The sequence below is a fragment of the Miscanthus floridulus genome, chromosome 15, assembly GCF_019320115.1.
Source record: "Miscanthus floridulus cultivar M001 chromosome 15, ASM1932011v1, whole genome shotgun sequence".
NCBI classification, from domain to species: Eukaryota; Viridiplantae; Streptophyta; class Magnoliopsida; order Poales; family Poaceae; genus Miscanthus; species Miscanthus floridulus.
Window position 1 is genome coordinate 32,925,596 of NC_089594.1, and position 23,669 is coordinate 32,949,264.

A 23,669-nucleotide genomic window follows, 5' to 3' on the forward strand; every position below is an offset into this window, starting at 1 on the left:
GCTTGTCTGCCGCCGCCGCCATGAGGTTCAGGGAGAGGGTGCTGCGTGAGTTGGAGTAGAGTCGATGGCTTCTCGGTCCGGGATCGGTCCTTTGCCTGGCCCAGAAAAGAACGTGAGGTGGAGGAGGGGCAGTATGGTCATTTGCCACGCCCAAATAGGGTTCCCAGGCTGTCTTCCACGCTGACGAGTCCATCTGGCACGACACGTCGGTGAAAATGACAAATTCGTAGGAGACGAATTGTATGCGGTGGTAAATATGTAGGAGCACTTTTAACGCTGGCAACTGGAGGAGTGACCACCGTAAGCAATAAATTAAATTGCCCGGTAAAAAGTATTGGCGCAAACCTTGGGCTTGTTGGAGCAATCCCCAAAGCAGCAGGAGCGACGAGCCCAAACCTTTCCACCCCTCGTCGTCCTCGGCTAATCCGCCGCGCTTCCGATACTCCCAAGGCAGCAGCGCCCGCCACCTGCAACAACAGCAGCAGCGACCGAGCCATCTCATCAAACTCCTCTCAAATCCTCCCCGCCACACTCCCTTTCCCTCCCCCTCTCCTCCCCCGCCACCCGCAATGGCCGGCCTCCTGCACCTCCAGTCGACGCTCCTCCCTTCGGCGTCCGCGCTCCGCCGCCGCGCGGGCGCGCCGGTGCCCTCCTCGTCCCGCCGCCGATGCCGGGTCGAGGCCAAGATCCGGGAGATCTTCATGCCGGCGCTCAGCTCCACCATGACCGAGGGCAAGATCGTCTCCTGGACCGCGGCCGAGGGCGACCGCCTCGCCAAGGGCGACCCCGTCGTCGTCGTCGAGTCCGACAAGGCCGACATGGACGTCGAGACCTTCCACGACGGCTTCCTCGCCGCCGTCCTCGTGCCCGCCGGCGAGTCCGCGCCCGTCGGCTCCGCCATCGCGCTCCTCGCCGAGTCCGAGGAGGAGATCCCGGTCGCCCAGTCACAGGCCGCCTCCTTCTCCTCCAGCTCCCCCTCACCGCCGCCTCCGCAAGAAACTGCTGCTGAAGAAGCGTCCCTTCCGCCGCCGCCGCCTCCTTCCCCGGCGCCGGTGGCAGTCTCTGCTCCCGCGCGGCCTTCGCCAGCAACACAAGGCGGGGGCCGTGTGGTTGCTTCTCCCTACGCCAAGAAGCTCGCCAAGGACCTCGGCGCTGATCTTTTCTCTGTCACGGGGTCAGGCCCGGGCGGGCGAATTGTGGCCAAGGATGTCGAGGCTGCGCTTGCTGCGCCCAAGAAGGCCGCACCAGTGACTGCTACACGGCCAGATGTGCCGTTGGGGTCGACGGTACCATTCACGACAATGCAGGGTGCTGTCAGCAAGAACATGGTGGAGAGCCTTGCCGTCCCGACATTCAGGGTCGGTTACACCATCACCACTGATGCTCTTGATCAGCTCTACAAAAAAGTGAGCATCTTTTCACAATGTTTAGGACCATTGTCTTATGAATTTGATGATTGGATAAAGGGGTAAGTTTTTTTTTTTTAACAGATTAAGTCAAAGGGGGTTACAATGTCAGCACTGTTGGCTAAGGCGACGGCAATGGCGCTGGTTCAGCATCGTGTGGTGAACTCCAGCTGCAGGGATGGGAAGAGCTTCACATACAGCAGTAGTATCAACATTGCTGTGGCAGTGGCCATAGATGGTGGGTTGATTACGCCGGTTCTTCAAGATGCTGATAAGGTCAAACACTTTACCTTGCACAATGAATGTTGATGTTTTTGATGATTTGTTTAAATAAATGGTTACTTACTGGTTCTTTTGCAGCTTGACATTTATTCATTGTCTAGGAAATGGAAGGAGTTGGTTGATAAGGCACGGGCAAAGCAGTTGCAGCCCCATGAGTACAACTCTGGTATTTCTTTGCCTCGTACACAAATCTCAATATGTAGCACATTGTTGTGTATCTTTTCTAATGTCCTAAATAAGATAGTATACTTATAGAGATTAACTTTTTATGGTGGCTGAATAAAAGAATGTGGTGGATGCTAGATATTTCTGTGATGCTGTTTAACCTAGCTATATTAGCTATAATAAGGCCAAAAAGGGTGCAATCCCCTGTGTTCGTATGCTTTGTGACTCATATCATCTATGATGCTCTTAAAACTGTACAATTACCAGGATACATATGCAATCCTTCATTATCTGTATTAACACTAAATATAGTTTCATTCAGTGTTACTTCAATCATGTATAGAAAAGGTGTAGCCCCCTCTGTAGTAGGTCGCCCTGATTCTTAAACTTTTCCCTATAAACTTTGAATATGTATCTGATACCATCACCTACATTGCTCTGCTACACCTTGCTACGAATTGGAGATTTGGAGCTGTCTTGGACTATTTTATATCACAGCAAATGATTGCCTAATACAGCTCTGATGCTTCCTGTTCATTACTTGATACAAGTGCAATTCTCTTCATGTGGATAGGAAAGGAATTGACTGCTACAAATTGCTTATGACTACCTGGATATATGTGTATATGCATGTTGTCATAAGCGTTTTACTTTGACAATATTTTGTACCTGGTAAACATATAGGTTATAGAACATAGTGATTGGTATTAATTTTAAGGATCGTGCTCTTTGTTAATCATAATTTCCGTATCATGTAAATACTATGATATCCATTATGATGGTCTAATTTTGGATAATTTATTAGCAATGTTCAAGTTTTCTTTATGCTTCTAGTCTAATCAATTTCCATTCTCCTAATTCAATCACAATTTTGATAAGTCTGTAGTCCAGAAGTGTTTGTCCTAGCTGTGACTTCTTTGCGTTTCTTTGATATGGACTTCTGATAATGTAATCTAGGAGTTTGGCCAAATAATAATCAGTTAACTTCAGTTCTATGAGTATTATAGTAATATGCTGCTGTCAACTCATGCTCAATACTAGAAGTATCTTTTGTGAAGGTTATGCACTGAGATATCTCATCTCACTTGTAAGGTTAAGAAAACTAAGATAGCATCAAGTTAATTGTTAGTTTATACAAGATTTTGAAATGGTCCAGCAACATGCATTTTAGTACTATTGTTTTGGCTTTATGCATCTAAAGTAATGGACTGGTAATTAGCTATGATTTCTTCAAATTTTCTTTTATCTAATGTTTCTGGCTTGGAGTGAGACACAGCAGACCAAAACTTTCTGGAGTAGATATGTAGTTGTTAATATGATGATGGAGGGTAGACCACAAAAATACTGAAATGATTTATGTCGGCTTTAACAAATTCACTGTGTTTTTTGGAGCATTTAAGCCCTATGTCATATAGATAAGTGTAACTGTATTTCCTTGTTTTGTTTCTAGTTTAAAATTCCTATACCTTGCCCCAGAGTTTCACCTGAAAATCCTTGTGTCTTTGCTGTAGTGTGTGTTGTTGTATTTTCACTGGAAAGAGGTTTACAAACAATGCCACGATTTACTTTCAGAAATTAGATATATATGGTTGTCGTATTTAGCAGAATTTACTCTTTCCATGAAATAAATAAAGTGCTATGCACTATATTGTTTGCTGATACTTCTGTACAGTATAATGCTTCCTCTTAGTTTCTTTGCAAATGTAGAATATCCAGCATGCCAATTTTTTCTTGACCACTCAGGAGAGCAGCATATCATTATATAATTAAGAAGAAAAAGGGGTATGAAACCCATACAACACAAACCTCACGCAAGCAAAAGCCAAAACTTAGAAAACCAGTGCGCTCTTAATTATACAGAAATAAAACCAACCTCAAACTAGAACTCTTAACTTCTTTCTAGCACAAAGGCAATAAGATAAGAAATTCCTCGCGCCCTGGCCAGTATCCAGCATGCCAATGATATCATGTATGGGATTCATTTGATTGTCAGCTTTGTCAAATGGGATGATCTTAACCAGCCCTTTTTGAATAAGTTGATGTTCTTTCCCTTTCTTTAAAAAAAAGGGGCAGACCCAGTGCGGGAGGCTCCCACATGAGTGGGGTCTGGCGAAGGGATAAACCGAGACAAGCCTTTCCCCCGCAAAATCTGCGGAGAGGCTGCTTCGAACCCACGACCTGGTGACTCAGTGAGACAGCTCTCACCACTGCACCAGACCTGCCCTTCTTTTCCCCTTCTTTTAAAATATAATATTAATCCAAATGGTGGTAGTAGATTGCTTCATGGATTTGTTTACTTTCCTTATAAAAATACCCTGTTTGAAATTTTAAAATTAAAATCATGAAGTAGGGATCAGGAATGATACATTTGATTCACCTTTTAATGTGCTGTTGCTTTAACATGCATTGATGTTTTATCTTAGTCCTCTGTTGTCTCAGTTTCATAGCTAAAAATTTGACTGATTGACTAGGTTCCTATATTATCTAATATCTATTGCTATTTTTATTACATTTCTAGTGCTCTGGGTAGGGATGCAAGTTCTATTTGTATTGGATCATTGTGTCAACCCAAAACTTGCTAAAATGACTGAAATAATATTCCATGTAATTAATTTAGGGGAGAAATGAACTAAAAATGGCACGGAGCGTAATTAATTTTATGACACAGAAAACACCATTGGATGTCTGCCTGTGTTCCTCCACAGGCTCTTCGTGTTAACCACATCAAACATGTATGATATGGTGACCATGTTATTTGTGTATGCTAAGAACTACTCATGTTCATTCTGCAGGCACATTTACTCTTTCGAATCTTGGTATGTTTGGAGTTGATAGGTTTGATGCAATACTGCCACCTGGAACTGTAAGATGAACAATTTATTTTATTCTCCATTTCTATTTTCATGCAATGCTGCGTACCTTACTGAAATATGTGGGTTACTGAAAAAAGGGAGCAATCATGGCCGTTGGGGCATCAGAACCGACCGTTGTTGGTACAAAAGATGGTAGAATTGGGATCAAGAACCAAATGCAGGTAAGTTTCTTGTGTGTGGTGGAACTTGTCCTTTTGCACCAACTATTTTTTGTTTGATGAATTTCTTTTTACTTGATTTGATAATTTCACTCACTTGATCGATACATGTAGGTAAATGTTACTGCTGATCATCGGATTATTTATGGAGCCGACCTTGCTGCTTTTCTGCAAACACTTGCCAAGATAATTGAGGATCCCAAGGATCTCACGTTTTAAATATGCCAAGTGATCGTTTTTCCTTGAGGCAATCACAATCGGGTGTTTCTCACCCATCAGTAGATGTGTAGTATGTCTTCTTGTAATGTGAATTAGTTGATTTAAGCTGTCACCAATGTCAGCATCAGGTAACTTTCCCTGCTGGTTACCTTATCATCATTGGTTTGTTTTTCAATAGATTCTTTTTTTATCTTTCTTCTTAATTCAAATAGGTGTGTAAGGATGGGTATATCTGTCATTTACCGGAGTTTTCATGGATAGTCGATTTTGTTGAGCACATCAATGTACGGTGACCTTGAGATACAAAGAATGAAATGTACCTTGTACCACCCTGTGGTTGATTTCACATGCCTGTCAAACAGAAATATGGTTGATGCCCTTACAAGGGTGCCAACATGAAATCTTCAGGGAGATCTGTAAAAAACGGGAGGGACCATGATTTCTCCCAACCACTCCCATGATGCCAAGGCTGTAGTGTATCGGATATCCTGACCTGTTGTACATTCCTGGGACAGCTCAAGATAGCGTCCTCCATTTTTTGCGCAGAAAGCATTCCTATCTCAGCTCGTTGTACTCTTCATCTTCTCTACTTGAAGGATCCTATTAGGTGGCATGTCCAGTGTCTTGCTTGCTGGCATAGGTCATCCTATCCGCCATTGTAGTGGAAGCGAAGCAAGCCACAATAAAACCCCTCCAGCAGCTCTTGTTCTTGCCTCCCACTACCTTGTGGCCTGCAGGGAAGCCATCCTTTGCAAGCTGAGCGCGGCAGCGCCATGGCATCGGACCGTGGAGAGGTCGACACCTCCAGTGCCTTTCGGTCTGTCAAGGAGGCGGTCGCCGTGTTCGGGGAGCGCATCCTTATCAGGGAAGCCCAGTTCAGGCCAAATGGTGGTGCGCATGGCGGCCGTCGTGTTGGCAAGGAGGTGAACTCCAGGGTGAATGCTGTCGCCATTGCCGCCTCTGATGTGAAGCCACCTAACCGGAGTGATGGTGTCATGGAAAACCACTCCAAGCCAAGTGTTGTCACCTACAATGCCAAGAAAGAGTTTAGTGGCAATGGCAATAGCAAGCCTGCTTCAAGCCTACTCCCGGTGTCGATGCCAAGGCCGCCGGTTGCAGAACATATGCCAATGTACCTGGTTCCCTCCTCGCCGCCGTTCTTTGCGTCGTCTCCTTCGCTGGCCAACGACGACGATGACGAGCAGGAGCGCAAGACAGCCGACTTCATCGTCATGAGCTCCATCAAGAAGCTGGAGGACGAGGCGGCCAGGACGAGGCAAGAGGTGTCGCAGCTCAAGAGGAGGCTGGCCGAGATGGAGCTGTCCATGGCGACCCTGAACGCGAAGCTCCACCGCGCGCTCTCCAAGGTGGCGCACATGGAGGCTGACAACGCGGCGGCGGCGCGCGCCAGCATCGAAAGAGGCGGCGGCCGCGGCGACATGGCGCTGACGGTCTGGGCCGAGCGCCGCGCCCCCAGCGCCAGCAGGCCGCAGTTGGGCCACCTGCTGAGGCTCGGCGAGGCCGATAGGGAGGCGGCGGTGGTGTCCGGCTCCGGTGGCGGCCGGGCAGTGGCGGCGCCGGCGAGGAGGAAGGTGCAGAAGCAGAAGCCGATCGTGCCACTGGTTGTTCCGCTCATTAATGACCTCCTCTTTTCCAAGAAGAGGAGGATGAAGGACAAGGAGAGCGTGTACATGAAGGAGCTTTACAGCTTGCTTAGGTTGAGTTGATCGTGGCTGCCATGCTACATCTGTGGATGTACTTGTGGACAATCATCTGCACTGAAGTTATCTATCTACCAACTAATTTTTAATTGTTTTTATAGTTTGTGTGAGTGGATCGCGGAGTATGAGACTGCAAATTGTAAAAATTAATGTAAATCTAGCATTAGTTGTTATTTGTAAATTCAAATCAAGAACTTATTGGACAATAGTTGCAATGGAGGTACTTATTTGCAAATTAATAAATCTTATTGCATGAAATGCACGGCTATGCTATTATAAGGTGTGTCCTCAACCGCCGCTCCCTAGTTTTCAGTTACCCTTGTGTTGAACATTTCCAACTTCCTCTCAGACATGCTCACAAAAACAACGACACCAAAACTTTTTGCCTTTTTTGCGATCATCGGCATCCAAAGAATAGGAGACACAAAATCGATTAATCGATGATTTTGTAAAGATCATCTGATCTTGGATGAACAGCGTCCTTGGTCGCGCGCAGTTCATGATCAGGTTCTTGGCATTCCCTGTGATCTGACTGAGCGGTCTCTATCGGATCGGTCCCGATCGAGAGGCCGGGATCGATGGGACCGCCGCAGAGGCAGCAGCCGGACCAGGCGCGGCCGCCAGCGGGGAGCGCGTGCGTGTGGGTGGTGGCGGTGGTTCTGCTCTTCGCCGTGCTGGCCGGCGGCGGGTGCCTGGGGCTCTACGTCACGCTGCCGCCGTCCGAGGTGCCGCAGTGGCTGCCGGCCACCGGGCTCGCGCTCGTCGCGCTCCCGTGGGCGTTCTGGATCGCCACGTGCGCGTACCGGTGCTGCTGCTCGTCGGACGCGGCGGCGGCGGCGGCTCCGACGGTGGCCAATATTGTGGAGCGGCGGTCGTCGTCGTCGTCGAGGGCGGGCGCCGCCGCCGTGGCGCCCATGCCCATGCCCAGCAGCAAGAGCCTCAAGAGCGCGCGCAGCACGAGGCACGCCAACGGGTCGCCCGCCTCGGGGTCCCCCACCGCCAGCAGCGCCGCGCGCCGGGTGCGCTTTGGAGACACCACGGTGCTCGGGGAGGACCACGCCGCGCCGGAGAAGGACGACGGCTCGTCGGTGCACTCGAACGAGAGCGAGGCGCCTCTCGCTTACAACATGCAATCCTCGTGATGATGTCTTCCGCATCATGTAGTGCAGGTAATCAACAAATAGATCACTAATAATTAAACAGGTACATGTAGAGAGATTTCTGTTACACCATGAAATTAAAATGCAAAAGTTTTTCGTTTTCCCTACATCAAAAAACCATCAGATTCAGAATTGTGTGCACTTTTCTGGTTTTCTTTCGGCTCTGTTTTTGTCTCAGCGTGTCTACTCGTGCGATTTATTTTTGTTTTTAACACTTTTAAATTTAAATAACTAGCAAACAATATGCTCATGCCAAATATATATCGGACTACTTATCATCGCTACACACAAGTTGTTCTTGTATGAGAATAGCTTATGAGTCCGGATCACGTACAAAATAAAGAGGGCACGGTGCATTACATCTTGGACGACGGGGGCGTCGAGGAGGGAGCGGGGCTATGGGGGCGTCGACGCCGCCCTTCGATGACTTGTTTGGAATCGGCGAGGAGAGTGCAGCCAACGCTGCTGCCTTCCGGCGACCGAAATCCATGTGACCGGAATCCTGCCTTTCGCGGATGCGGATTGACGAAGAGAACACCGCGCCCCTGCGTACATTTGGGCGCGTAATTTTTTTCGAAGAAATTCAGTTCCAGATGAGGAATCCGGGCGGTGTGGGAATGCGGGGAGGAGCATGGGCGCAGCGCGGTGCGGTGAGATGCGTTGAAGCCTGGGATGATCCAAATAACATTCACCATCGGATCGAGTTGAAACCTTTAAAGAAGCATTAGGAGTCGTTGATCTTAATGATGTTAAAATCGTTCAGAGCGTCTGCGTTTGTACTTGTATAATTCGCAAGAAAAAAATTCTTTGATGCGCAATGGTTGGACTGTCTCAGCGGGAAACGCAATCCTAGGGTGTACCAAGCCTATAGTAGAGATTACCATTTGGAGAGCGTAAATCAAATGAAAGATCTGTGTTCTTGCCCCCTACTTTGAAGGTTAATTGTATGTTTATCCTTGTTTCTTCAACATTGTGATTTTACTCATGTTTTTCTAATTATTGGATCTGTGTTCGACCATATTTTAGACCCTGGAGTTGAAGACTAAATACATGAATCACATAAAATGTGAAGAAGTTTTTTTAAATAATTAAAAGACGATAGTAACTCTGGTCTTATCCTAACCTTCTCGACTTTCGGCGATGGTTGATTAAGCACCTTTAACTTGTTAAACTTTACTTAGATTTGAAACATTTGCAAATCTTGGAGTGAAATTCTTTTAAAAAAAATGATGTCTGGATATTTGATACCAAAATAGAGGTTAAAGTTAAAGAGTACTAAAAATTAGGAGCAAATTCATATAGACAACCTAATATGCTTTAGCTACACATACACTATTAACTCGTATAACTATAACTACTCTTTTTAACACACCATGAATCCTTGGCCTCTCAGGGTGTCGGGCACTATTCAGCATTGTTCATTTTCCTTTTTATTTTTTTTGCTTCTTTTCATGGGATTTTTCCCCTTTTTTCTCTTCTTTTCACGGAATTTTCCCCTAAAAAACCAGCACAGCATAGCGCATCCATCGTGCTAGGAAATAGAATGGGCTAAACTCTGCTTTCGTTTTGAAAAGATAAGGCAAAACTACAAAGTTAAATAACTTAGGTGTTGAAAGTAGACTTTAATTATTGGATTCCAAGGAGGCTCTTAGCTGAAGTGAGCTACAAGCTATGCTTGCTCGTTTGACTGTACAAGGTTTTTCGGGTATACATGCTTATACTCAAATCAAAATCATGATACACATGAAACTTATTTATATGTGTTAGCTGAAAAATATATAGGATTGCGTGAATTTTGAAATCAGTACCAGCGTACAGGCATGAACTAGTACAAATACTTCATTGGTTGCATAAAAAAAATGTCGCTATGCGCTAGGCAAACTTTCTTAATGACTAAGTTTGTTAAAAATATTAACAACATTTATATCTATAAATAAATTTATTAAAAAATATATTGAATGATTTATCTAATAATACTAATTATGCACTATATATAAATATTAATATTTTTTTATATAAGTTTGATTAAATAAAATTAAAAATGTATGACTTTTAAGTGAGAAGTAAGATACACCTCCCGTCCCTAAATATCTATGTTTTTGACTTAGACTAAATATATATATATATATAAATATTAATATTTATGATACATAATTAATATCATTAGATAGATATTTACATGTAATTTTTAAAAAATTTATTTAAAAATATAAATATTATATATATTTTTTATAAATCGAGTTAAACATGTGCCACGCAACCACCGCCACCACTACAGTTAATTGGGGTAAGTACGGCGAAACAGCGGCACAGCAGTACAGACTTACGAGTACGGCCTTTTCCTTCACTCACTCTCAATGAATCCTGCCCTGGCCGCCGCCGCTCAATTCCCCCTCTTCCCCCTCCCGCCTGGGCCGGCTGCCGCTCCCGTCGCACGCCTCTGCTTCTTCCATCCTGGCGAATGCGAGCTTGGCGTCTCTCTGATAGCTGCTACACTTGAATCGCTCCGTGTCCACCCTCCTCATCCCCACAGGCCCACACCAACACCACGCCGGCGGTGCTCCGTTCCCGCAATCTTGCTGCCGGCGGTTTCGTTTCTACTCCGATTCCGAGTCGCCGATCCAGATAAAGTCACAAACTTTCGAGGACTAGTCCGAACAAGTTTCGATGCCGATCCCGGCGGCTCTATTTAACCGCCGCCGCGGCCGTGAATCAGGCACATCTGCTCGCTATTCGGTTGGTCGCGCAGGTGGAGGTACCCCTCTCGTGGCGAGGAGCGGGGTAGGTCGGTTCCTGCTCCAGCGCGGATCTCTGGCGGCCGGTAGCTCTGTGATGGCGAGGACCAGGAGCCGGGCGGGTAGAATCCTACTCCGGCGCCGGCCGCTCTCGTCCTGCCGTGAAGACCGGATAAGCGCCCTCCCCGACGACCTCCTCCTGCTCATCCTGCGGTGTCTCGACACCCGCACGGCGCTCGGCACCGGGGTTCTCTCCAGGCGCTGGGCGCACCTCCCCCGCGAGCTCCCCGCCCTCCCGCCGCGCTACCACCGATGGGTCCGCCTCTACCACGACATCTGCCCCTGGGGAGCTCCTCCATACTACAGACGCGACGCCGTGAGATGCGAGCTCCTGCCTAACATGAAGAGGTATGAGCGCCGCGCGATGCGCGCCTTCACTGGCTCCGTGGAGAGCTTCTTAGAAGGACCTCGCCGGAGGGTCAACAGGATGAGGCTCGAGTTCTTCGTCACCGGCAGCGCTGTCGGCATGAACAGGCTCATCGAGGAGGCCATTGTTTCTTGGGGCGTCGAGGACCTCGAGGCCGTGGCTAAGCCAACATTCAATCGACGAGATGAGTTCCACTCCTTTCCCAGCCATGGCCTGTGCAAAGAGCCCCGTGCATCGCGCCTCCGAAGCCTCAAGCTGGCAGGCTGCGTGAAATTTTCTTATTTTTGTCTCTTTTGAAAACAATTTTTAGAAAAATACCTATGTCAAAATATTTTCTGAAAATAGACCCTTTTTAGGCGTTTTAGCACATGACGCCGAGATATGAGGCTCGGCGTCGTGTCACACGACGCCGAGGTATTGCCACGTCACGGACGACCGGGGTCGTCGTCGACATGGTGGCGCGTGGGTCCGAGACGTCAGTGTCGTGTCAGCCGACGCCAAGTGCCCAACCTCGGCGCGGCTAGACTGCGCGCCGAGCTACTGGCCCCATCCAGAGCGCGGCCCAGGCGGCCCAACAAAGCACGGTGGTACAGTAGCTCGGCGTTGGGTCACTTAACGCCGAGACTCCAGACCTCGGCGTGGCCCGACTCAACGCCGAGGTCTGGTCCCTTTAGGCCGAGGCCCCCTTCTTCTTCTTCCCTCCCCTCCTCCATTCCCCCACGGCTCCCAAATTTTGAAGACCGCCGGCTCCCAAATTCCCCACGGCCCCCACGAAACTCTAACCCCCAAATACGATTCTAGGTGCCTGGATCTTGTCTCCCGAAGCTTCCTCGATGTAATGGTTCCTCCCCTCTTCCATTCTATCCGCGTAGATGTGCTTACATTGTCCCTAATCATGTAGAATCATGGTTGTATGGTGTTTTGGTATATTTGTGTTTGCATTTGCAAAATGTATGGCTTAGGATGATTAAGTGCATTGTTGTTTAACTGTTTTATGTGCTGAACATGTTAGGTTAGTTTGGTTTCTAGTTATTTTGGTCATTAGGGTTCTTTGTTTATTGTAGGTGTCATTAGGGTTAGTTATTTGTTGGTCATTAGGATTAGCATATATTTTATTTATTTATTGGTCATTACATTTCAATTTTTTATGATCAAGGCGTTTTGCCAAGGTATTCCTCTTTCCCCTCTTTCAATTCATCCATTTAGATTCGTTTATTTTTGAACTTGGTATTATAGGTTTGGTTCATGTTCATGTCATTCGTGCAATGTATGGTGGTTCAAATGATTGAATGATTCAAATGTATGGTTGTTGTTGTTGTATATGTTATGGTTTATAATCATTGAATTAAATTTTGTGTTTGTTGGGATTCAAATTTGTTTAGGGTTTGTAATGAAAAGCTTATTTGGGAGGTATGGTGATTTAGTGTTAGTACCTTTATATTCGTTGCAAGGTACTTTGGATTAATTTTTTTTCTACGTAATGTTAGGATGCCAAGGCATGGTAAAGCTCGTATTCCAAGGTAATCCCAATGTTTATTCATTATCTGTGCAACAAATAGAAAACCCTAGGTTTAAGTTTGGTTCTCCGTTAACATGACTAAATTCTTTCAATTGTAGCTATGGTCGCCAGAGGGCAAATCCCTACGATCTAAAGCCTCTCCCTGAAGGTGTTCCTCGACCAATGTGCTTTTGTGGTGATCCTTGCAAGGTAGACATCTCTGAAGATGAGAAAACATATAGACAGAGGTACTGGATGTGTCCCAATTATGCATGGGAACCTACAAAGCAACAAAGCAACAGCGTCGTGCATCGTTTGTGAGGAATTTTTATTGTGTTAATTAATTTTCTTGTGATATTAAGTATTGCTTATTTATTTGTTTTGTAACAATTTGTTTTTCTTGCAGACCGTTCCACCACTGTATGACTTTGAGCAGTGGATTGACACTGAGATAAAGGAGTCGGACAAGCAGCGTCTAGAAGGCCTGAAGGAGTGGGATGCGGAGGTTAAGGAGAGGTTTGAGCAGAGACGTAGACTGGAGGCTATAGAAAAGGAGCATAAGGAAGAGGAGGAAAGGAGGCGTTTTGCTGCGTACAGGGCGGAGAGGGAGAAGAAGCTTGAGCGTGTGCGCCGAGCGAAGGTAGCGATGGAGGAGAATCCCGATGCCGAGAGAAAGGGAAAGTGGCCTCGTTGCACTCAGTAGGTATTTGGTTCATTCACGAGCGATGTCGTGTAGCCCTGAACTTTTTTTACTATGTTGTAATGCACTCTACTTTTATTTCAGATGAACTTATTCCCTGGACTTTTTTTATTATGTTGTAATGCACTATGATTTTATTTCAGATGGTCTTATGCCCTGTACTTCGTTAACTATCCTAAGACTGTAGTGGTACTGTTTGTATCACTGAAAAGACTACTTGTGTTGTTGCAGTCACTGAAAGGGCTACAAGTACTGTTGCAGTCACTGAAAGGGCTACAAGTCTATTTGAAAACTCACTGAAAAGCCTAGATTCGTTTACTGTTGTATCCGTATACGCAATGAATTAATATTAGAGTGATGTATTGCATTTAGATGAAGTGACAAAACACAGGTGTAGCCTTTTCAGATGAAATGACCAGTCATGGTTGTAGGCTTTTCAGATGAAGCATCTAGCCTTTGCAGATTCAATAAATGAGTACGCACATATATTTTTTGTTAAGTAGCATTCATGGTGAACCTGCCTTCATCTCTATATATAGTGCTCTATGTCTTGCTCCACATCCACACAACCTGTTTTCTGGTTTAGTTTTAGCAAATGTCGAGTGGAGGTTCCTCGAGTGGAAAGGGTTTCAGCGGAGGGAGAGGAAAGGGGGTGAGGAAGGGACCTCCGATTGTGTGGGAGGGTTCTCTGGGTCCTGATTATTTTGAAGAACCAATAGAGGAATTTCCTTTGGAGAGGAAGAGTGACTTCACCCGTGAGAGACCTCTTAGATCATACGAGAAGCGCATTGAAGATTGGCCAAAATGCCGCCACGGTTTGGATTGTGTTGTGCAGATGTACAACGACTGTGACAGTGGAGGCCGTCGTTTCTTCCGATGCCCGCGAGGATTTGTATTGCCTTTGAACTCTCTCCTTTTTTAGATTTGCATTTGGTTTCTAGTAGTACTTATTGGTAGATGGGTTTTCAGGATTCAAGCTGTCCAGATAACTATGGCTTCACTAGATGGGTCGACCCTCCTCCTATCTATCCCCATCAACAGTACATCACATATCTACAGGGACGCATCTTTGACCTAGAGTATGGCCCTGGAAGTGGTAACAGGGACAAGTCGGACGACGACAACAGCAATGATGCAAAGGAGGCACTATGCAATAATCCGTACTGCGAGTGCCCGTACCATAAGAAGGACGGGCCTCCTTCTCCACCGCCACCGCCACGACCACCGCCTCCGTCAACTGGAGGATACTATGGGGAAGGCGCAACTCAGTTCAATATGTGGGAGCATTATTAGGACCAACCTTTGTTAGTCAATCTGAATGTGGAATGCTTGTATGAGTTGTTCTTTTCAATCTCGTAAGGCATGCTAGGTTTAGTTTGCAACATGCCATTGTTAGTTTTCATGTGAGTGTGTACCCTTTGCAATGTCTGTATCACTTGTTTCTTTCAATCCCCTAAGGCATGCTAGGTTTAGTTTGCGACATGCCATTGTTAGTTTTGATGTGAGTGTAATCGTTGTGCATTCGCTATTTCATAAATTGCAGTTTACCTACCTCTAAGTTTCATGTACTATGGTTGATTCCCAAACTGAAAAAAAGATTTGAGTCTCTCTAAAAATAGGGGATTGAAATCGAACCAACATTCGGTTTTTCCTGTAGGAACAAACATACAAACATAAATATAGCATGTCTACTCTTATTAGTATAACTCGTGTTAGTCGAAGAGGAATCGTTGAGAAAGATTTTTCATTTGAATCATGCAAATAGGATTGAAACATATACCAAAGGGTTTGGGTCGGCGTTTACGTGTTGGGCTGAGGCTCGGCGTTGAGTCAGCCCACGCCGACCCTAGGGTTTGGCTCGGCCATGTGCGAGGTGGGCTGAGGCTCGACGTTGAGTCGGCCCACGCTGACCCTAGGGTTTGGCTCAGCCGTTTGCGAGTTGGGCTAAGGCTCGGCGTTGAGTCGGCCCATGCCAACCCTAGGGTTTGGCAATGGCCGTGGCCAGGTTTGGGCCGAACCTCGGTGCTTAGTCGTCCCACGCCGAGGTTAATGGCTCGGCGTCAATTTATCGCACGCCGAGCTTGGGCACCTCAGCGCTTCGATGCAAGGGTTTCCAGTATGTACCAGGGGTCAGCGTCAAATGACTAAACGCCGAGCTTGGGCACCTCGGCGCTTTGATGCAAGGGTTTCTAGTATGTACCAGGGGTCGGCGTGAAATGACTAAACGCCGAGCTCCTGGGTTCACCAAAATATATCATCTCTTCTTTGATCTGCTTCACTATTGCCCACTACTCTAATCAGCCGACGATGACCTTGTGCCAACAACGGACCTGAGCTCGCTAGCTCCCCGACTCTCCTAAGCCGCTTCATCCCCTTTGCGTGCTTGCCATGTCACCGTGGATCCAACAGAGGTTGATCGTAACATGGAGGATGGGGATGATGACACCCCTTCTTCCTTGTGAGTTGCGACGGAGGCCCTCTCTTAATAGCTGGAAACATGAAACATGGCGACGTTCCACACATTCACATAACACATGACCACACCGACATACACATTCATTCAACATCCGTACATACATAAGGTCCAACACATTCAACATCCAACATAGTCCAACACATTCAACATCCAACATAGTCCATACATATGATTCATCAATCAACAGACATAGTCCAAACATAGTACAAGGTCCAATGCATACATAGTCCATGCACAAAATATAGCATATGAAGTCTTTGGATCTTTTATCGCTCCTTGTACCTTAACGTGGACGGCGAGCGTAACGCTTTCCCCTCTCAAATGGATAGGTACCTGGAGTGTACCTGTCCACTGGTCTGAGCGTCCTCTGTGGACGTCCAGAACCGGAGGGGCCTTGAGTTCCTTGGGGTGCATCTCCAAGCTGGGACATGTCAATCTCATCATACTCATGATCATAGTACTCTCCCTATCCTTCATCATCTTCATCATCATAATGACCATGTCCTTGACCACCCTCTGCACTAGTTGCTGCACCATGTGAAGAAGAAGTCCTGCCACCATGTGCACCATGTGAAGATGAAGTCCCTCCAATATGTGCAATAGAAGGTCTAGCACCAAGCTATGTGGGACTGCCACATCCGAGGAACGTCTACATCCAAGGCGTGCAGCTACCTTTCAGAGGCGATGCATGGCACGCTATGTTTTGAAAGCACTATTAGTAAGTGGGGTTGGTCGCAAAACTATATAAAGATGTAACATCAACTGAATGAGAGGAGACTACCTGAATGTGCTATCATAACATGGAGGCCTCATCAGGATCGCCCATAGGAATCATCAATGCCCTTCCTTGCTCTACCACTGTCCTCATTATCTCCATGCTCTATGCAACAAAAACAAGAATTTAAGTCTCTATCACAGTAAAGACCTTAGAGATGGAAATAGTTGTATCACTTACAACTCTGGCTAATGCAGGGGCGATCTCAACTTGCCTGCCTTCTCAGGTAGCTTGGTCATATGGGTTGTTGCCCTCATCCTCGCTCGTAATGTCAGCAATGTCTTGCTCCGTCCAAGCGGGCCTCAATTGAAGCCTTGTTCGTTGACCAAACCAAACAAGGTAATCATCGAATGCCTTGTCATGATAGACGGCGTGGATGCCCATGTTGTTCTGCTCCATCAACATCCACTCATCAATGTAGCGCTGGTGCTCCAGCTGCCAGTTGGTGATCTTCTTATTTTTTTGTCTGTTGAACCTGCAAATTTTACACCAAATCGGCAATATGAAGGCCTACTCAATGATTCATTCATGTGAAATGAACAAAATATTGCATGTTACGTACTTGTGGGGCTGCCAACCGGTGGAGAAATCATCGGGCGGAGAAGGCTGCAGCCTACCAAACTGCTGTGCTACACGGTGAGGGAGATGGTACTCCACTGCATAGAAACAAATAAGGGGGGTCCTCATCGTCCAGACGTCCTCGTATGCCATGCACAAGGCGCTCAAGTTGAGATCCGTGACTTGCCTCCGCCGATATGGGCGCCATTGAACCTGTACACAATGTCGTCATCAACTAGTCGACGCTCAATTTGTGCACATATCCTCGATTAGGCCAAAAGGGTGGGAAACTTACATGCTGTGGCAAAAGGGTATCCAGCTCGTTGGTGAAGCTGATGTACGCGTGGCGTGACACATGGTATGTTCCATGGGCTCGCTCGTAGAGGTGTGCCACGGTAGGGGCAACAACTGCATCTCCTTGAGGAAACCAAGGTTGTGGGGGATCAAGCTGATGCGGTCTCCCAACTGAAAGCCTCTCCTACATCCAAATCTGCAAAAAAAGAGTGCAAACATGAATGTTAATCACTTTTGTTAAGAAAAAACATTGAATTGTAGTGGAAACTTGTACAACTTTGCTTTATTACCTGCAACAGTGTGATGCACCCTGACATTGTAGCGTGCACGCCTCCAAGACAGCGGCAAGCCTCGCAAAGCTGACGGTATAGGAAGGCAAGTATAGCCGAGCCCCAACTCCTATTGTCGGCATCCTCCTAGTTCAAAAGGCACGGGATGTACATCTAGGACGCCGTGTCTCTAGTGCCGTCAGGGAAGAGAACCGTACCAAACATGTGGAGGACGTAGGCCCGATAGTAGTATGTCACGGTCTCGGCGTCTACGTTGGGTGGGCACTCCTGAAACTGCTGACGAAGCCACCTCAGGGACACCCCACTGCTGTGCCGTTTCTTGCCAGCCTCAACTGCCGCTAGGGGCCATCCCAAGAAGTGCTCAACCCGCTGCTGCCATCCTTCGGACTCCGTGTCTCCTGTCACTGGGAATCCTCGGATTTTGACTCCAAGGATCATGGCAACGTCCTCGAGAGTGACCGTCATCTCCCCGCATGGTAGGTGAAAGCTGTGTGTCTCCGGACGCCACCGATCTATCAACGCCGTCAGCGCCGCTGGGTTGAAAGGTAGCGTGCCTCGACGACAAACACGAGCAACGGTAGCAAGGTTCGCCAGCTTCAGGAGGGGCGTGTACCTCTCGTCGTAGACCATGGTCGTAGAGGCCTCATGTGTCATTGGCCTCAGCACATTCAAAACCTGTAAAAAAAAGACAAGCATGAAAAAGTATTAGTTCATGTCACTTTATAAAGAGCATGGACTATAGAGCAAAACATGAACAATGCAATGTTACATACGAATTGTTGAATATACCTCTCCGTTCTCGATCCTCCGAGCCCGGTGGTGCTCATCGAACCTTGGATCAAGAAGGGGGAACCGATCCATCCTGCAACATAAGCAATGCCAAAGCATTAGTATAAGTTAAAGCATGTGTATGTGGTACGAAGTAACATAAAAATAAAAAAATAAAAGTAAACCAATGTACTATTACACAAAGCAATTCTAGTAGCTAGCTTGGTGGATACCTGTTGTCTAAGTAGTTCAGGACATTTTCTCTTATTGTGGCCCGGCTTATGGCAACCAGAGCAACGGCTCTTTTGGGTGTCCTCTACAAAATGTCTCCCAACCTTACTCGTGGTTGATCTACCTTTCGTGGCTCGGTCCATGTCCATCCTGAACCGCTTCTGCCGCCTAGGTCCTCTACTCTTCCAGAGTAAACCAAGATCAGCCACATACTTGGGGCCATCATAAGTAGGCCATTGACTCTCGTCAAGAAATGGCTCGAACTGAGGATTCCAGGTGCTCATTAGATTCCTCAAAGAGAACTCCACGGCCATACGGGGAGGGACCTCAGCGTCAACATGTCTAAGGCGACAGGCTGTAATCATGTGGGAGCAAGGCCTATGGTATATGATCGGTTTTCCACACGTACACTTGTTCTCATTGATCACTACTTTATATTTTCGAGCACCCCGGTCTTCACCACCAATGTTAGTTCCACCACCCTCTAGAATCTCATATCCATGGTTGATCGGATCGAAATATGAACCCTTCTGTCATTTAGACTTTTTCTTTGAGAAAGCTAGTTCCTGAGATGCTAAAAGTGGCCAAGCTTTGCCTGCTATCCATAGAGACCTCGCATGCTTCTTCCTCGAAACGAACCAAGAATTCAACTTGTAGAAGGTGAATGAGGCAATAGCAGTCACAGGCAGACCACGACAACCTCTTAGAAGGCTGTTGAACATCTCTGCCATGTTACTAGTCATGAAGCCCCATCTCCAACCACCCGTGTCATATGCAAGTGACCACTTATCCTTCGACGCCATCAACTCGCTCAAGAATTGCCTGCCATCAACATTTGTGGCTAACTTCAGGGCATCTAACTTGTCTTTGAATAATTGAACCTCTTGCTGCCTGCAAACCTCCTCAAATAATTTGAAGTTGTCCTTTGTGTGATCACGCCTTATAAGATTTTGAGCAGGGTGTCTGGTGCACCACCGGTGATGTATTTGGCCGTAACCAGGAATCTCTTGTTCTACGGCATTCAGAATGCCAGCATACCTATCGGATATCACACAAACATCACGTCCCAGACCAATTACCACTTGTCTTACTAGCCTGAGAAATCAACACCAACTATCCGTGTCCTCCTTCCGAACAAACGCAAAGGCCAATGGCACAAGCTGGTCCTCTGCATCTGTCCCAATACAAATAAGCATTGTGCCTTTAAATTTCCCTGTAAGAAAGGTCCCGTCAATTAAGACGACGGGCCTACAATGCTTGAATGCTTCGATGCTCTGCCCGAACGCCCAAAACGCCCTTCCAAATACCTGGCTACAATTCCTTGTTTCACCCTCCTTAGGTAAATACTCGAAGTGCATCCCAGGATTTACAACCCTCATTGCGTTCAACATTACAGGGAGGCGCTCATAAGCTTCTTCCCAATTTTCAAATATTATTTCCAGTGCACGCTGCTTTGTCCTCCATGCTTTCCCATACTTGACATAGTAATTGTACTGTTGGAAGATGATCTCAACCAACGCAGACACCGCAATGGTTGGCGGTTTCAGAATGGAGGGAGGAAGAAAAAGGGGCCTCGGCGCGGCCTAAAGGGACCAGACCTCAGCGTTGAGTCGGGCCACGCCGAGGTCTGGAGGCTCGGCGTTAAGTGACCCAACGCCGAGCTTCTGGGCCACCGTGCTTTGTTGGGCCGCCTGGGCCGCGCTCCGGGTGGGTCCAGTAGCTCGGCGCGCAGTCCAGCCGCGCCGAGGTTTGGCACTTGGCGTCGGCTGACACGACGCCGACATCTCGGACCCACGCGCCACCGTGTCGACGACGACCCCGGTCGTCCGTGACGTGGCAATACCTCGGCGTTGAGTGACACGACGCCGAGCCTCATATCTCGGCGTCATGTGCTAAGACGCCTAAAAATGGTCTATTTTCAGAAAATGTTTTGGCGTAGGTATTTTTCTAAAAATTATTTTCAAAAGAGACCAAAATACAAAAATTTCACGCAGGCTGCTTGCTCCCGCCACTGCACGAGTATAGCACACTCAGCGTGCTTGTCCTGGAAGACATACCAAAATCGGTGCCCGCAGCAGCCTCTGAGACTTGAGAGCATCTTCACCTCGTGCCACTAGTTGCAGACACTTCACCTCATCTCCTGCGGCTGCAGCAGCAACGCTGGCATGCCCTTGACGTTGGTTGTCGACGCTCCCAGTTCAGAAATCCGAGAGTTTGTGGTGGAGGATTGCACATTCCTTCGCCTGTGCCTGAGGGCTCTTCCCCTATTGGAGAGGGTAGCATCTGGAAGTCGTGTGTTCTTTGAGGCAGACTCGTTACCCTGCCTCAGGCAACGGAACATCACCTTAAGCCTCGGTCTCCAAGGACTGGGCTCGCATCATAAGGTGGAGCTTGACACTTTCCTTCTATGGACACCGGACATAACGAGCCTCATTTATCTGCTTCACTGTGCCTTACAGATGGATTGTGCCATCAAGCCCCCCTTCTGCATTCTTGCCTAATCTGAGGCGGCTGCTGGTCGCGGATGTGCCTTCGTTCTGGGATGTGACCTGGCCTTGTCTTCTGCTCGAAATAGCTCCTTCCCTCGAGAGCCTTCACATCCACATTGCCCCTTGCAAGCTAGAGCCCGGTGAGGAAATACTCTGGCCGCCCACCAAACTTGTGCACCACCGCTTGAGTGAGTTTGTGGTGGCTGGTTTCAAGGGAACTGCGAGGCAGATTTGTCTTGCCAGGTTTGTTGTGGGAGCATGCACGATGTTGCGCCATATTGCCATGTTCAAGAACGGGTATGCTCGGGACAAGGGGCGCTGGGATTGGGAAATGGCAACGCAGCAACAGTTTTGGACTGACAAGGAGAACGAGAACACACTGAAGCAGATCATGGATGGGGTTCCTTCCTCAACGACTGTTCCCGTGGAACTAGTTCTAGGATGAAATGAATTGTTTTGATTAGTTTTTATTGTGTTGGGTTGGTTATCCGGTTTGAATTGGGTTAGGTTGGTTATCCGGTTTGAATGGTTAACACGGGTTCATAGCTGAAAGCAAAAGGAATTCTCTGGCTATGTAACGTACAGCTGTCCTTTTGTATGCACGTAATCTATTTGGAGACGTGACAACGGCACAAAAATACTACTCATCAGTACTTAAAAAAGTAGTAACGTTGTGTTGCTTGGCAGTGTGGTAATAAAATATTTTTGACATGAAGCAAAAATACAGTTCGTTATCGTTGTTATGGCCGGCTGACAATATACGCACTGACAGAATATAATATTTTGAGTATTGACATGCCATGATCACCAAATGTATCCGATTATTACTAGATCTCAGATTGTCCAGCCATCATACTGTAGCACTACTAGAAAATGTCTTTTAAATATTATGTCTAAAATATACTTTCATACTCTAGATAAAAAAAAGTGATTTCTCACTGAATAATAAATTAACTAATCAAAACATAAAGGAACTCCAAAAAAACATCAGTAGCTTTTGGACTAGCAGCATAATGATTTTTTCAAACCTGCATCAAAATGCTAAGCTTAACTCGGCACAATGATTGCATTATTGGTGGCAAGTTTACTATATCAATTTGTGTACATGCCATTTGAATAGGGACAAACATGGAAGAATAATAGGAAACAAATTGCTCTGAACTGGAAACTTTTTAGGAGGACGATATTATTCTTATGTAAAAATATTTACCTAAAAAATATAGTGTTTCTCTATGACAGGCAAAACATCCCTTTGCATTTCGCCAACGAACCCGAGTAGCCACCCGCACTACTAGAGAACAGACTTTAGAACGATGTCTCAATTTGGCATTAGCCTCGGTATTTTTTGCCCTCGGGACTAAAGGTTCCTTTAGTCCTGATTGGTAATACCAACCGGGACTAAAGGTTCCTGCCCAACGGTCATCCGCGGGGCAGGGATCTTTAGTCCCGGCTGGTATTATCAACCGGGACTAAAGGTACCTTTAGTCCCGGTTGGTAATACCAACCGGGACTAAAGCTTTTAGTCCCGGTTTAGGTGATGCCCCAGGAATAAATATTAATCTTTAGTCCCGGTTTGGCCTCCTAATCGGGACTAATTATCTCGGCCTATAGACCAGCTCATTTCTTCCTCTCCGAGCCCGAGCCATTCCATTCAAACTCACTGCCTCTGTTCTTCAGTTTGCTGTTGTTCTTGCTCTCTCCCCCTCCATTGGTGTTGCTCTTCGATTTTGGAGGTAACAAACTTAATCCTCTTATGTTTTATCAGTAGCTTATCTCATTTTGCGATGTAGATGCATGTGTAACTTTATATGTTGGACTTTATTATGATTTTATGTCATTTTTAATTAGCTCAAAATCACATGATGATTTGCATATATGTTTGGATAAACAAAAGTTAGATTAGTTCATTAAAATCACGCCTCGCTCCTCCTCGCTGGAGCACGCGCCATGAAATGTTGTCTTTTATTTTTTAGAATTAAATTTTTCATGAAATGAAAAACTTAGAAAATAGTTAGAAAATTATAGAAAATCCTTACTAGTTGAACTTGCGGACCATGTTCATCTTGGCGAGCATGTTCTCTGCCGAGCGGTAACGGACGTCAAGGAGGAGCTTTGATTCTACGAGGGAGAGCGGCAACGGTCGTGGAAGACCGTGTTCACTTCCTCGTAGAATCAGAGCTCTTCCTTGGCCAAGTACGGTGCCGTCCGGTGGAGAAATGCTCACCGAGATGATCACGTAAGCAAGGTCAACTAGTACGGATGGTTATTTATTGAAACATGTTTTTGAGCTATGTGATTTCTATGTCATTTTTAGCTCAAAATCACATGATGATTTACAATAGTAAAATCATTTGATAGTTTGGTATTTTACTATTATACATAGTACATATTTCATGGTTTAGTTAGATAAATAAATAATTTTAGTTTTGTTTAAATATATTATT

General features: G+C 46.5%; 3 protein-coding genes, 1 long non-coding RNA gene and 1 pseudogene across 4 annotated transcripts; all 5 read left to right on the forward strand.

Moving 5' to 3' along the window:
- The first annotated feature begins 372 nt into the window (after positions 1 to 372).
- Positions 373 to 5,492, forward strand: LOC136508318 (dihydrolipoyllysine-residue acetyltransferase component 5 of pyruvate dehydrogenase complex, chloroplastic). Its single transcript, XM_066502970.1, has 6 exons — positions 373 to 1,406; positions 1,491 to 1,682; positions 1,767 to 1,854; positions 4,646 to 4,716; positions 4,804 to 4,887; positions 4,999 to 5,492. The coding sequence occupies exons 1-6, from the start codon at positions 570 to 572 to the stop codon at positions 5,101 to 5,103; spliced, it is 1,377 nt and encodes a 458-aa protein (XP_066359067.1). The 5' UTR covers positions 373 to 569; the 3' UTR covers positions 5,104 to 5,492.
- A 39-nt stretch (positions 5,493 to 5,531) lies between these two features.
- Positions 5,532 to 7,057, forward strand: LOC136508319 (uncharacterized). The gene has a single exon (XM_066502971.1). The coding sequence runs from the start codon at positions 5,877 to 5,879 to the stop codon at positions 6,828 to 6,830; it is 954 nt and encodes a 317-aa protein (XP_066359068.1). The 5' UTR covers positions 5,532 to 5,876; the 3' UTR covers positions 6,831 to 7,057.
- A 126-nt stretch (positions 7,058 to 7,183) lies between these two features.
- Positions 7,184 to 8,094, forward strand: LOC136509652 (uncharacterized). The gene has a single exon (XM_066504396.1). It carries the CDS (start codon positions 7,403 to 7,405, stop codon positions 7,964 to 7,966), a length of 564 nt encoding a protein of 187 aa, XP_066360493.1. The 5' UTR covers positions 7,184 to 7,402; the 3' UTR covers positions 7,967 to 8,094.
- A 2,219-nt stretch (positions 8,095 to 10,313) lies between these two features.
- Positions 10,314 to 21,670, forward strand: LOC136509336 (putative F-box/LRR-repeat protein At5g54820; annotated as a pseudogene).
- LOC136509337 (uncharacterized) lies at positions 12,365 to 13,386 on the forward strand. The gene is made up of 3 exons (XR_010772312.1): positions 12,365 to 12,666; positions 12,764 to 12,961; positions 13,051 to 13,386. It is a non-coding gene; the product is annotated as an uncharacterized lncRNA (long non-coding RNA).
- Positions 21,671 to 23,669: the final 1,999 nt, after the last annotated feature.